This window comes from Gracilinanus agilis, chromosome 6 (genome assembly GCF_016433145.1).
Source record: "Gracilinanus agilis isolate LMUSP501 chromosome 6, AgileGrace, whole genome shotgun sequence".
NCBI classification, from domain to species: Eukaryota; Metazoa; Chordata; class Mammalia; order Didelphimorphia; family Didelphidae; genus Gracilinanus; species Gracilinanus agilis.
In genome coordinates, this window is record NC_058135.1 from 267,334,823 (window position 1) to 267,347,011 (window position 12,189).

At 41.8% G+C, this 12,189-nt stretch overlaps 1 protein-coding gene across 3 annotated transcripts in view; it reads left to right on the forward strand.

Moving 5' to 3' along the window:
* Positions 1 to 8,900: 8,900 nt before the first annotated feature.
* Positions 8,901 to 12,189, forward strand: part of API5 (apoptosis inhibitor 5) — a 33,090-nt gene continuing 29,801 nt past the window's right edge. For all 3 annotated transcript variants that reach the window (XM_044680156.1, XM_044680157.1, XM_044680158.1), the window contains exon 1: positions 8,901 to 9,035. In XM_044680156.1, coding sequence (XP_044536091.1) covers positions 8,967 to 9,035 — 69 coding nt within the window. In that variant the 5' untranslated portion in view covers positions 8,901 to 8,966. The remainder of the gene's footprint in view (positions 9,036 to 12,189) is intronic.

A 12,189-nucleotide genomic window follows, 5' to 3' on the forward strand; every position in this document is an offset into this window, starting at 1 on the left:
GAGTTCTGTGTTTGGGCAGCAAACTCTCTGTTTAAGTCCAGTTTTTTCTTTATGAATGCTTGAAAGTCTTCAATTTTATTGAATGACCATACTTTCACCTGCAATAATATAGTCAGTTTTGCTGGATAGTTGATTCTTGGTTGTAGACCCAGTTCTCTTGCTTTCCAGAATATTGTATTCCATGCCTTCCGGTCCTTCAATGTAGATGCAGCCAGATCCTGTGTTATCCTAACTGTGGTTCCTGGTAGCTGAATGACTTCTTCTTAGCAGCTTGTAATATTATTTCCTTGGTCTGGTAGTTTTTTAATTTGGCTACAATATTCCTGGAAGTTGTCAGTTATGGATTAAATGTAGGAGGTGATCTGTGGATTCTTTCAATTTCCACTTTTCCCTCTTGTTCAACAATGTCAGGGCAATTTTCTTTAATAATTTCCTGTAGGATCATTTCCAAATTTTTTCTTTTATCATGATGTACTGGTAAACCAATCATTCTCAAATTGTCTCTTCAAGATCTGTTCTCCAGATCTTTGGTTGTATCAATGAAGTGTTTCATATTCTCCTCAAATTTTTTATTTTTTATTTTGTTTTATATATTCTTTCTGCCTTGTGAAGTCATTTGCTTCTAGTTGTTAAGTTCTATTTTTCAAAGACTGAATTTCATCTCTGGCTTTTTGGTCATCCTTCTCCTTCTGGTCTGATTTTCCTTGTAGATCATCTTTTGCCTTCTTTGCTTCATTTTTGAACTGGTCAATTTTAGCTTTTAGGACTTTATTTTCTTGTTTTAGTTCATGTATTTCCTTTTTCAAATTGTCTTCAGCCTCTCTTGATTGTTTTCTGAGTTCCTGAAGTTCTTGAGTTAATTGAATTTTGAGATCTTCTAAAGCCTGTGTCCAATTCACTGGCACTTCCTCCTCTTCTTCTATTTCATTTGCTCTCTTTTCGCTTCCTGGAAAGAAGCTGTCAATTGTAATTTCTTTTCTCTTTTTCTGTTGTTTACTCATATTTTTTTTTCCTTTTCTGTTCTGCTAGTTTAATCAGATGGATTTAATGAGCTTTGATGAAAGATCTTCCCCCAGCTGGCAATGGAGGTTTGTAGTTACATTCTCTGCAGTCTATGGCAGAGGGGTATTGGAGTTTCCCTGCCCTCTGAAGACTTCTTGTCTGTCCAATTGATGGGATTAAGCCTGGATTAGTCTGTATTGCTTAATGTGTCCTGAGGCTGAGAGAGAGAGAGAGAGAAAGTGTTCTATCTATCAAGTCATGCTGATTTTCTAGGATGGATGAGTGTGATAGGCAATTGCTCCAGTTTTGTAAGTATTTTCTCCTGTCCCCAGGGTAGGGTGTCAATGCCATCCCACACTGATTAGGAAGAGTGATCACAGGACTATACCGAAGGAACAACCTAGCCAAGGGATCACTTTTCTTCTGCTACAGTTCAGAGATGAGTTCAGGCAACCATTTAGTTCTGCCACTGATTTTTTCTATGATTTGAGCAAGTAATTTCACCTCTGTGGACCTAAAGTTTCCTTATTTGTAAATAAAGTTTTCTTCCAGACTAAAACAACTGCTAAGTGTGTTGCAAAAGTTGCGAAAGTCAGGAACAAGGCTGAGAAAGGCATATGACTGGTTTGGATACTTTCTTAAAATGGTGGTTCCAGAAGGATTATCAAAGGAGGAAGCTAAAGGTGCTGTAGAATCTTCCAAGGTTAGGAGACTGTTTGGTCATGATAGAGTAGTCTCTGGACAGTCAGGAGAACTGGGAGAGTATCCAAGGAATAGCTGGCTTGGGTATTTCCCTGAAATTGAGGTTTTGAGAGTAACTCACCAATCAGAAAAAGGGGCCCAAAGGGCAGAAGGATACTCCAGGGTGAGAAAGCTACTTGGTCTTGGTAGAGAAGGTATGGACAATCAGAAACAGAGCTGGAAGAAGAATGTAAAATGAGATCTTTGGAATCACTGACCTCTTCAGCTCTAAATATGAACCTATGGTTCTATAATCCTACTGAAGCGTCCTTCTGAAGTCAATCCCAAATTGGGCCCTAAAATTCCCAGGTTGATTAAGAAAGCCTTCGGGAAGCCAGGATAATGCTGAGGGACTGGGGTTTCTAATACTATTGCCCAGAAGTCCCCACTGGTGTGCTTCCCTATTCAATCAACCAACAGACCTCAATTAGCTTTTTAGCGGTGGTCATTTTTACTAAGGTGGTAAAACATCCCCCTTCCCAAAGTCTAGGGTACAACTCTACCATGAGTACATTCAAGTTCATGGGATTTGGGGTTTGAAATATAGAGAACATGTGAGGTCATAAGGTAACTTCTGATTACTGGGAGGCCTTTCCTGAACTCCTAGCTGCTATCCTTCTCTTGTGGACACAAGGTCACATTCCTTGAAGCTCCTTCTTCTATCAGGTAGCAATTTTTCTATATCCACTGGTCTTTGTGTTTATTTTTAGTGCATCTCACTCTCTGCTCCTGGTTTCCGATTGGTCAATCAATCAATTAATCAACACTTATTTAGTACCTACTATGTGGCAGAGCACTATATAAAACTCTGACTATACAAAAAGAGGCAAAAAAATAGTCCCTGCCCTCAAGGAGATTACAATCTAATGGAGGAGACAACATGCAAACAAATAAATATAAAACAAACTATATAAAGGATAAGTAGGAAATAATTAACTAAAGGAAAGCACTAGAATTAAGAGAGATTGAAGAAGATTTCCTGTAGAAGGTGGAATTTTAATTGGTACTTCAAATGAAGTATGGAATACTAAAAGTCATGCTGACCCACTATTCCCAGTCCTACCTATTAAGCATTGTTGGGGAAGGCTCAGTTGAGGGAGGCTTTGTTGGGGAAGGCATCTTTCAGGCTGCAACTTTTGTATTTCATGCTATTCAGTACCTGTGATGTTTGTACCTCTACCTGTTAAACATCATGTACCTTTTACCTTGGGAAGGAATGAAATGGCTTATCTCCTTTTACCAATGTAGATCTTTCTAAATTATCTTTACCTCATCATGAAAGTTACCAATAAAAGCTGACTCTATCTTGAGTCTCTTGCTGACCTCCAGGACTAACCTCCCTTCACTGTGTTTCTACCTACTTATTAATATTAATAATTATTTAATAATACTTTCTCATTTTAATAAACTCCTTTTCATTTTCTTTGTTCTGAGTTTTGCCTCATTAATCAAGGAAAAACCAAAACAAAGAATTTTCCTTTTAACAGAAGCCAGGGAGGTCAAGAGTTGAAGCAGAAAAGGGAGAGCACCCCAGACATGGGGGACATCCAGAGAAAATGCTCAGAGTTAAGAGATGGGGTATCTTGTCCACAGAAAATCAGTAAGGGAGTGTCACTATATTAAAGAATACATGTAGTGACCAGGAATAAGGTGGAAGAAGAATGGGAAGGTAGGATGGGACTAGGCTATGCTAGAGCATTTTTTATGAATCCAGTGGTATTTACTGAGTTGGAGAGAGGTGACAAGGTCAGACATATTTTAGGAAAATCACTTTAATGGCTGAATAGAGGAAGGAGAAGAGGCTTGAGGTAGGCAGACCCACCAGCAGCTATTGCAATAATCTAATTATTAGGTGATGAGGGTCTTCATCTGAGAGGTGGCAGTGTCAGAGGAAGGCAGGGGGCATCATTGTGAGATGGCACAAAAGTGAAAGTGATACACCTTTACAACAGTTTATATATTGTGATAATGAGATTAAATCTACTTTACCAATCTTTAGATTTAATCACCAAAGGTGAAAACATCTTCACTTAACTCACAAGTTGAGAAGTCTGTAACCCATGTGTGCTAGAGTGAGTAACAAATCAGAATTTACTGACTGCCTCCTGGGCAGTCCTGAGAAAAGCATGTGTTGTGATTAGACATGAAAACTAAGAGAAAGGCACATGAAGTGATGCAAAAGATGCCCCATTAAAAAGAGAATTCAGGGAGCTGAGGGCTCTCTTCTGGTTCTTGCTTGGATGTGGAGGACCTCTGGACCTGGGACCCTGAGACTGCTCTTAAATCTCTCTCTCAGAATTATACGAGGTGAGTGAAGAAGGCTGACTCCTTTAACCTCCCAGGAGATAGTAGCCTCTGGGAGGCTCCCTTGATTGGGAGAAACCCTTGTTAATTGACTTTTAAGCTCTAGCTGGGCCTCTGGAACCCTGCAGGAGTAAAGCCTAGACTTAAATACAAATCTCTTATTCCATCCTCTTTTGATCTCTCTCTACTTCCACTCTCTCCTATATTTTGTAATTAAACTTCCATAAAAGTCATTTTGACTTGAGGTTATTCTTAATTGGGAATTGATAATTACTCAATTCCCTGGTGACCTAACCTTTTAATATTCACCCAATCAAAACCCTCCCCCCCCCCTTACAATATGGATGGAAGGGGTAATGAGAAATAGAGAGGAATCCAGGATGACCTCTAGATTTTGGGGCCTGAAAATCTAGAAGCATAGTGTTATCTTCTACAATAATAGGGAAGTCAGGATGGGGCAAGGTTTAGGAGTGTCAATTGGGTTTTGGGGAACCCAATTTTGCCCCTGTCAACCCTAGGGAAGTCCCAAACTGACTCCTTTCATACTGAACAAAAGACCTTAAAGTACCTAATGATCTCATTTTAGTTGTGACTAGGAGATAGCTTTCAAATGTTAAGTACCTTTTTTGTCTGAGAAGTTTCTCCCATTGTATCAGAGATCCTTCCCAAGAAGACCAACACCTGTGCAGGTACCCCACTTTTTGCATCCAGTGTAGTAGACCACTCCTTGATACCCCCAGCCTCTGGCTATAGCCTCTATCCCAAACCTGCTTAAAATTTATCAGTATATGTTTGGTGTCCCAAGTTCCCCAAAACGCATATAAGATCCCTATGTTTTATTGTTTTTCAGAAAATCATCTTTGGTGGTGCATTCTTTCAGACACTGTTCTCAGAGTCCCAGAGCCTTTGGCTCTATGTGGTTTTAAGCTCTTGACTCTATATGGTGGTCTAATATTAAATGCTATCTCTTTCCTCATTAAAGATTGAGTTTTGCTGACTATTTTAGTAGTTCTGTGTTTTTCTAGGTTGACAGGGGGAAAGAGAATAAGATTTCCTGCAGGAAAGGTAGATTTGAGAGTCATCAGCATAGAGATGGTAATTAAATCCATGGCCATTGATGAGAACATTAAAGGTAGTAGTATGAAGGGAAAAGAGAAGAGGGTCTAGGACAGAATCCTGAAGGACACCTATGGATAGAGGGCACAATCTAGCAGACAGGCAAAAGAGACAGAGAAGGAGCAGTCAAGTAGGTAGGAGAAGAACCAGGAGAGAACATTGTCCCAAAAACCTAGAGAGAAGAGAATTCGAGGAGAGAATGATCAAGTGTCACAGGCTACAAAGAAGTCCAAGAGAAAGCACTAAGAAAAGGCCATTGGATTTGGCAACTAAGAGATCATTGGTGACCTGAGAGAGAGAAGTTTGGCAGAATGTTAAAGTCAGAAGCCAGACTGTATGGGGTTAAGAAGTGAGTAAGAAGGAAGAAAATGGAGGCACCTATTGTAGATGAGTTTTTTCAAGGATTTTTAGTTACAAAGGGCAAAAGAGATATAGGAGAATAGTTATCAGGGAAAGAAGGGTGAAGTGACTGTTTTGGGTTTTTTTCCAAAATAAGGGAGACATAGATATATTTGTTGATAATAGAAAATGAGACAGAGAATCTGAAAATATGTAAAAGAGTGGGGATAACAAAGGGGCAGTCTATTGGAGGAGCTAGGATAGAACGAGATCACTTGAAACAAGTAGGAGGGTCACCTTTGGTAAAGAGTAAGATCACTTCATTATGTGAGTCACGGATTAAGAAAGAGAGAGTAGCAGAAGGGACCTCTGTGATAGGAACTGAGGAAAAGGGGAGAAGAGAGTATTATTGGCAATTGGCCTCAATTTTTTCCATACAATATGAGGCTAGGTTCTCAGCTGACTGAGGGGATGTGAAGCTATGGGAAGTTTAAAGAGGGATGAAAAGATTCAGAAGGGCTACTGTGGAGAGTGGAAGAATGAGTTGATAAGAGAGATTGTCTAACAATAAGATTGTCTAACAGTGGTGATACCTCAATTTAGGTTATGTAACATAAATTTGTAGTAGACCCAGTCAGAATGGTCTCATGATTTTCTCTGTCTTTGGCTCAGCATCGCATGTGGAGGACCAAACTTGATAAATGGTGGGAGCAAGAACATGAATCATGTAACCATGGAAAAATCTTCTAAAAATAAACATTTTTTAAATAAAAAAAAATGGTGGGAGTAATCTAAAGACAGAAACTTAAGTGTAATCAGGGATATGATAAGGGGGCTAGAGATTCAAGAGAAGAGGATAGTGTAGAACTGAATTCATTCACCAAGGAGTCAAGATGGGCAGAAGAGGACAGGATGGCTAGTGTAAGGGAAATGGTCTCCAAGAGAACTAAGAGGCCAAGGGATTGGACATCATGGCATGTATGACGATTGGGTAAGGGAAGGCAGAGGAAGAATTGAAAAGGCAATAGATTATGGTCAGATAAGGAGATTTCAGAATCATTTTTTTAAAACTCTTACCTTTCACCTTAGAATCAATACTACACATTGGTTCCAAGGCAGAAGAGTGGTAAGGGTTAGGCAATGAGGGTTAAGTGTCTTGCCCAGGGTCACGTGGGTAGGAAGTGTCTGAAGCCAGACTTGAACCTAGAACTTCCCACCTCTAGGCCTGACTCTCAATCCACTGAGCCACCCAGCTGCCCAAGATTTCAGAATTCTTGAACACAGAGGAGGTCCATTTGTGGGTGATAGCATAATCAAGGGTGTGACTATCTTTGTGTATGGCTGAGGGGTTGATGAAATGGTCAGTGGAGGGAGGAAAGCAGAAAGGTATAACATTCACTCTGGACTTACTCTCTTCTACCCCACTTGCTGCCCTCAGGCATAAATTTAGGATTTGCCTCCTCATGGTGTTCCTAAGCTTGGACCCCTCCACCAATTCACCGCTTTGCCTTTGGACCATATGATTGCAAAACGACTGCTTGACTTATGCATCTGCCTCCTTAGTAGGTACTGCCACCACTGGCATCATTGTTGACTCAGTTGGTGGGATGGCTTTAATGGATCTTCTAGTCTCACCAATTGCCTGGGCACTCCCACCTCAAATAATCATTTACCCAAGATCAGGAAAGAAGAAACACAACAGAAGATGAGCTGTCATAAGTTCAAGGGCATATGGAGGCCAGGTGGCTTTACCTCGCAGCTATTAATGGTCCTCCTCACCCAGAAAACACCAGAGGAAAAAAAAAGGCAAGATCGGCTACTCTGAAACTTTTCTTTGCATATTCAGTTATAGCTCAGCCTCTCCTCCCTTAGCAGTTCTCCTGGTTCCTCTGTCAACTAGACGATCCTTTATCATTCCACAGTAATATCCGGTCACTCATGGCCAGAAGAAAGATTGCCAAGCCTCACATGGTCAGTCAAAAGTAGGCAGGGAAAGACTGTGTAGAGTCTAAAATGAGAGTTTTAGAACTGAGTGATCTAAACTACTCACACAGATCTAAAAGCAAGCTCACCCTGAGTTTCCATACACTTGCCTGCTATTTTTGAGTGGAAGAAGAGTGCTTCAAGGGGCTATCCCATATATTCAGGGTTCTTAGTGAAATACAACACCGACCCACTTTCAGACAAGACTGGCTGTCTGACATATGAATTGCTTTAAATACTTCTATGAATTAACTCTAATGAGTTGATAGGAAAGGTCAATAGTCTTAGCTCCTCTGTGGCTAGCTGAATTCTCTACTGTCCTTGATTCCATACATCCTGAAGCCTTACTTCGGTGGAGTGGGAGAAATAGTGATAGACCCAAAATCAGGAAGACTGTTTCAAATCCTCCTTCTGACACTTTCCTCTGGGTGTGAGACCAGGGTCAAGTTACTTAATCTCAGCCTTGGTTTCCTCATTTGTAAAATGGAGGCCATGGTTGTAACTAATTAATTGGGTCGTTATACAGATCCATATTAATCAAGTTGTATTTGATTACTAAGCAAAATGATTATTTGTCAGTTCATAAAATAAAATGATAGAATTTATTGAGCTGGATGGTCTTATAGATTATGTAGTCCCATCTCCTAATTTCACAGGTAGAGTAGGTGAGGGACAGAGAGGAATGACCATTGTTAGCTGGTTAACTAATATTTATTAAGTGCCTACAATGAGCCCTAAAATCCTTCTGAAAGGCCAGCTGGGTGGCTCAGTGGATAGAGAACCTCACCTAGAGGCAGAAGGTCCTGAGTTCAAATTCTGCTTCAGAAGTAGTCTAGCTGTGCGACCCTGGGGAAGTCACTGAACCCCCATTGCCTCGTCCTTAATACTCTTCTGCTTCGGAACCAATACACGACATCGATTCTAAGACAAAGGATTTTTAAAAAGAAGAAAAGGTAAGTGGCTGGTCTTGACCAAGTCCCATCTGCTTCTCTAGCCCTAACCTACAACTTCTCCGTTCCTCTCTCTCTTCAAGAAAGAATCTGGAGGAGTTGGCGCCCTCCAGCTATAAATAAAGCCCTTCTCCAGGCTGAGCCTCAGTCTCTCTAGCAGAATAAAGGAGCCAGAGTTGGAGGAGTTGACATCAACCTGGCTCTGGGGACCTAAAGGACTCTCTCCCGCCCAGCGCTACACGTAGCTACAGCCGCTGCGCTGTCGCTCCTCCGGCCGCTAGGGGACGGAGGGAGTAAACTAGAGCAGAGACGCTCGAAGCGGCGGCCGCTCACAGCGGCGCCCGCCGTCAGGTCGTACGTCATTACGTTTTACGTCGTAGTCATCACGTCGGCCCGTGGGCGCGGGGCGGAGCACGCCAGGCGGGCCTGTGCGCAGCGGCGGCGGTGGCGGCGGTAGTAGCGGCGGGAGCCAGTGGCGGCGGCGGCGGCGGCGGCGGGAGCGGCGCCCGAGTCCGGCGCGCACCCACCATCATGCCGACGGTGGCGGAGCTTTACCGTAACTACGGCATTCTGGCCGACGCCACGGAGCAAGTGGGACAGGTGAGTGGTCCCGGCTCGGCCGCGGTGGCCTCTTGACTCCGAACCCCGCCTCGGCCTCGGCCTCGGCCTTACCCAGGCTCCCTTGCGCGAGTTCCCTTTCGCGGGTTTCCTTTCGCCGGACATCAGTTTCTCCGTCTTTAAAGTCCCCCCGAATCTCGGGTAAGGCCTAGGTTTCCCCGGGTGTAAAACGCGGCCGATGCCCAGCAGAGGCCTCGCTGTTTCCCTTCTTATCCCGCACTCCTCCTGTTCTCTCCTGGGTCTCAGTCTCTGCGCCTGTCATACAGGGCTAGGCTGCGCAGCTAAGCCCCGTCTTGGGGCTCGATAGTCTCTTCCTTCCCATTCCCAGACTCGGGCTAGGGCGAGCTCGTCTCTTTGTGTAAGAGGCCACTCAGACCATGCTTTGGTTTCCCCCTCCTGTAAAAAACAGAAAATGACTTCCGGAGCCCTTTCCAGCTCTGGCGCTGATTAATAGATCCATCGATCGCTCTCCTCCAGTGACCTTGTTCCCAGCTCGGGCTGTCCGTCTGGACGAGGTTTTACGGAGCGAACGTCAGTGCTGTGGGGCCAGGAACACCGTCCCTATCCCGCAGAGCCCAGGTCAGTGCCTGGAAACACTAATAAACGAGGTCTCGATGGCTGATTCACCCAGGATTCGATACCTCTGGCATGGGAGGTGCCATCCGGCCAGGCTGTATAAAGGGGGGGGCAGGCGGCAGGCGGCGGGCCCGACTCTGGGGTAACTCAGCCTTCCCTTCCTCTCCCTGCAACTTCTTTTCTTAAACCCTTCTCTTCTGTTTTAGAATCGATACTAAATATCAGTTCCAGGGCGGAAGGGCAGCAAGGGCTAGGCACGGGAGGTTAAGTGGCTTCCCTAAGGTCACAGAACTAGGAAGTAGCTGAGGCCACATTTCCCTCCTTGTAGATCTGGCTCCCACCCCGTCTGTTCTCTTTGGCTGATGGATAAACATAACTTGCTGGCCCCCATCCTCTTCTGCCTTTTCTTACGCAAGAGGGTATAGGAACTCGCGTCTTAGCTAAATTTGATTTCTCTGCCAGGACTTAAATTTCATAACAAATGATGCTGATTCTTAAAAAATTATTTGCATTTAGAAAGTACAGTCGTCTACAGACACAACTTTGTAAGACAACAATAGCTTGTTTCATTATTTACCCTTATTTGATAAATCAGTCTTCAGCACAAATCTACTCTAGAAGATATCTACATAGAGACTTTTCCCCCCTTACCTAAAAGACCTAAGATCTTTCTTCTTATGATAGGAAGTTTTGGGGCCTGTATCTTAACTAAAAAATGTGTTTCTTTGCCAGGCTTTAATATTGTTATGCATACATTAGTTGCCTAATAAACGATATTTTAAAAATTATTACTCATTAAGAAACTACAGTAATTTTCATAGTCCTGGTGCAGTTTTTTCCATCTCAGGACACACATAATTCAAGATGGAAGTTCTTTCCTCAAGAGAGAATTTTTTTTTCCTTTATAACTATTTCAGGTTTATTTTGGTAAACCCTAAAATGAGGATATGCCTGTTTGAGGTTTAAAACTTTATTTTCCCTCTTCCAAATTAATTCTCTTTGTCATCAGTTAGCTAATAAGTATTTCTTGAGCTCTTGCTGTTTGCCTCAAGCCCTGTGCTTAAACTCTGGGAATGCAAAGAAAGATATAAGCAAAAAAGGGAGATGAGAGGTATCTATTGACTGGTTGCTTGTTGATAGGACACTGCTAGATATGAGACAGAATCTCTGAGAGGCCAAAATCTTTGTCCTTAAATAAAGGAAATAACAATTCAAGTTCTAGGGTAATGAAGACTTGAGTTCAAATCCTGTCTGAAACAATTATTAGTTGCATGACCTTAGGCAACCTCACCTCCAAGTTCTATGATCCTGGGAACTCAGCCCTGGATTGTTTGTGTTAATGGAAATTTGATGATGAAATACTTTGTGGGATTTTACCTTCTTAATCGTGTTGCTTCAGTTGAAAGCAAGTTTATTTTTCCTTGTATACACACCAGCTAGAGGAAGGAGAGTCTAAAGTATGTGAGGCAGAAAGAGAAACCAAACTAGTATTAATTTATTGTGGGTTATTGAGGATTGTTCTTCTGGCATCTTTATCTATAAGACTACAAATTATTTTACATAAAGTGCTCAATGTAGTTCTCTAAATAAATGTTCTATGTTAAGTATCTTCATTACCACTCTAGTGGCTCAAATGTAAAGCAACAATTTCATATTATTAGAGGCCTTGTCACAGTGAAGTGAATTTTCCTCATGTTGAAGTAACTGAGTTCTAAGAAAGTAGACATTAGAGTAAGGTACTTAGATTTACTCATGACACAGAATCTCTTCCTGTTACCTCTTAAGGGGAAAAAGGGGCACAGTATACAAACATAAGAAGTGATCGAGGAATTTTCTATTATTACCCTTGAATTGTGGAAGTTTTTCACTAAAGAAGGAAGGGACCAAGACAGCTAAATGGAAGAAGAACCAGTCATCCTTTTCATATTTCTTAAAAGGAAAATATCTGTGCTTTTGATTATATCTTTCTTCCTCTAGGACCTTGTTTCTGTTATCATTCTTTTATTATCATTAGTTTATCCCTCTCTATTATTCCTTAGTCTGCCTATAAATTTGACTTGGATCCCTTTATCCTTTTACTCATTAACTATCATGTCTTTCTCTTCTTTACCAAAAAAAAAAAAAAAACATTGAAAAGTAGTTTTGTAGAAACTCATTGAAAAGTATTCTCTTTTTAAACTTTTACAAACTGCCTTCAGGCCTCATCAGTACTAAGTTTTCTCAAAAGCCATCAATGAGGTTTTTTTTATTGATAAGTATAACAGTCTTTTTGCCATTATCCACCTAGGCATCTGCAACTTTTGACATGAAGGGCCATTCCTTACTGTCTTCTCCCTTAGCTTCAAGATAGTAGACTCCTGGTTCTGTGTCTCTTAACAACTTCCTCTTGTTCATTTCATTCCTTTTGACCCTACAGGGTTTATTTTTCCAAGATTTGGCCAATTGGCCTTATATCTTTTTCACTTAATCTCTTCTTTGGCACCTGGTTTCCCCTGTGATGGCTTCATCTATCACTTACCCCCAGATAATTCTTAAGTCTGTGTATTCATCTCTAACCTTT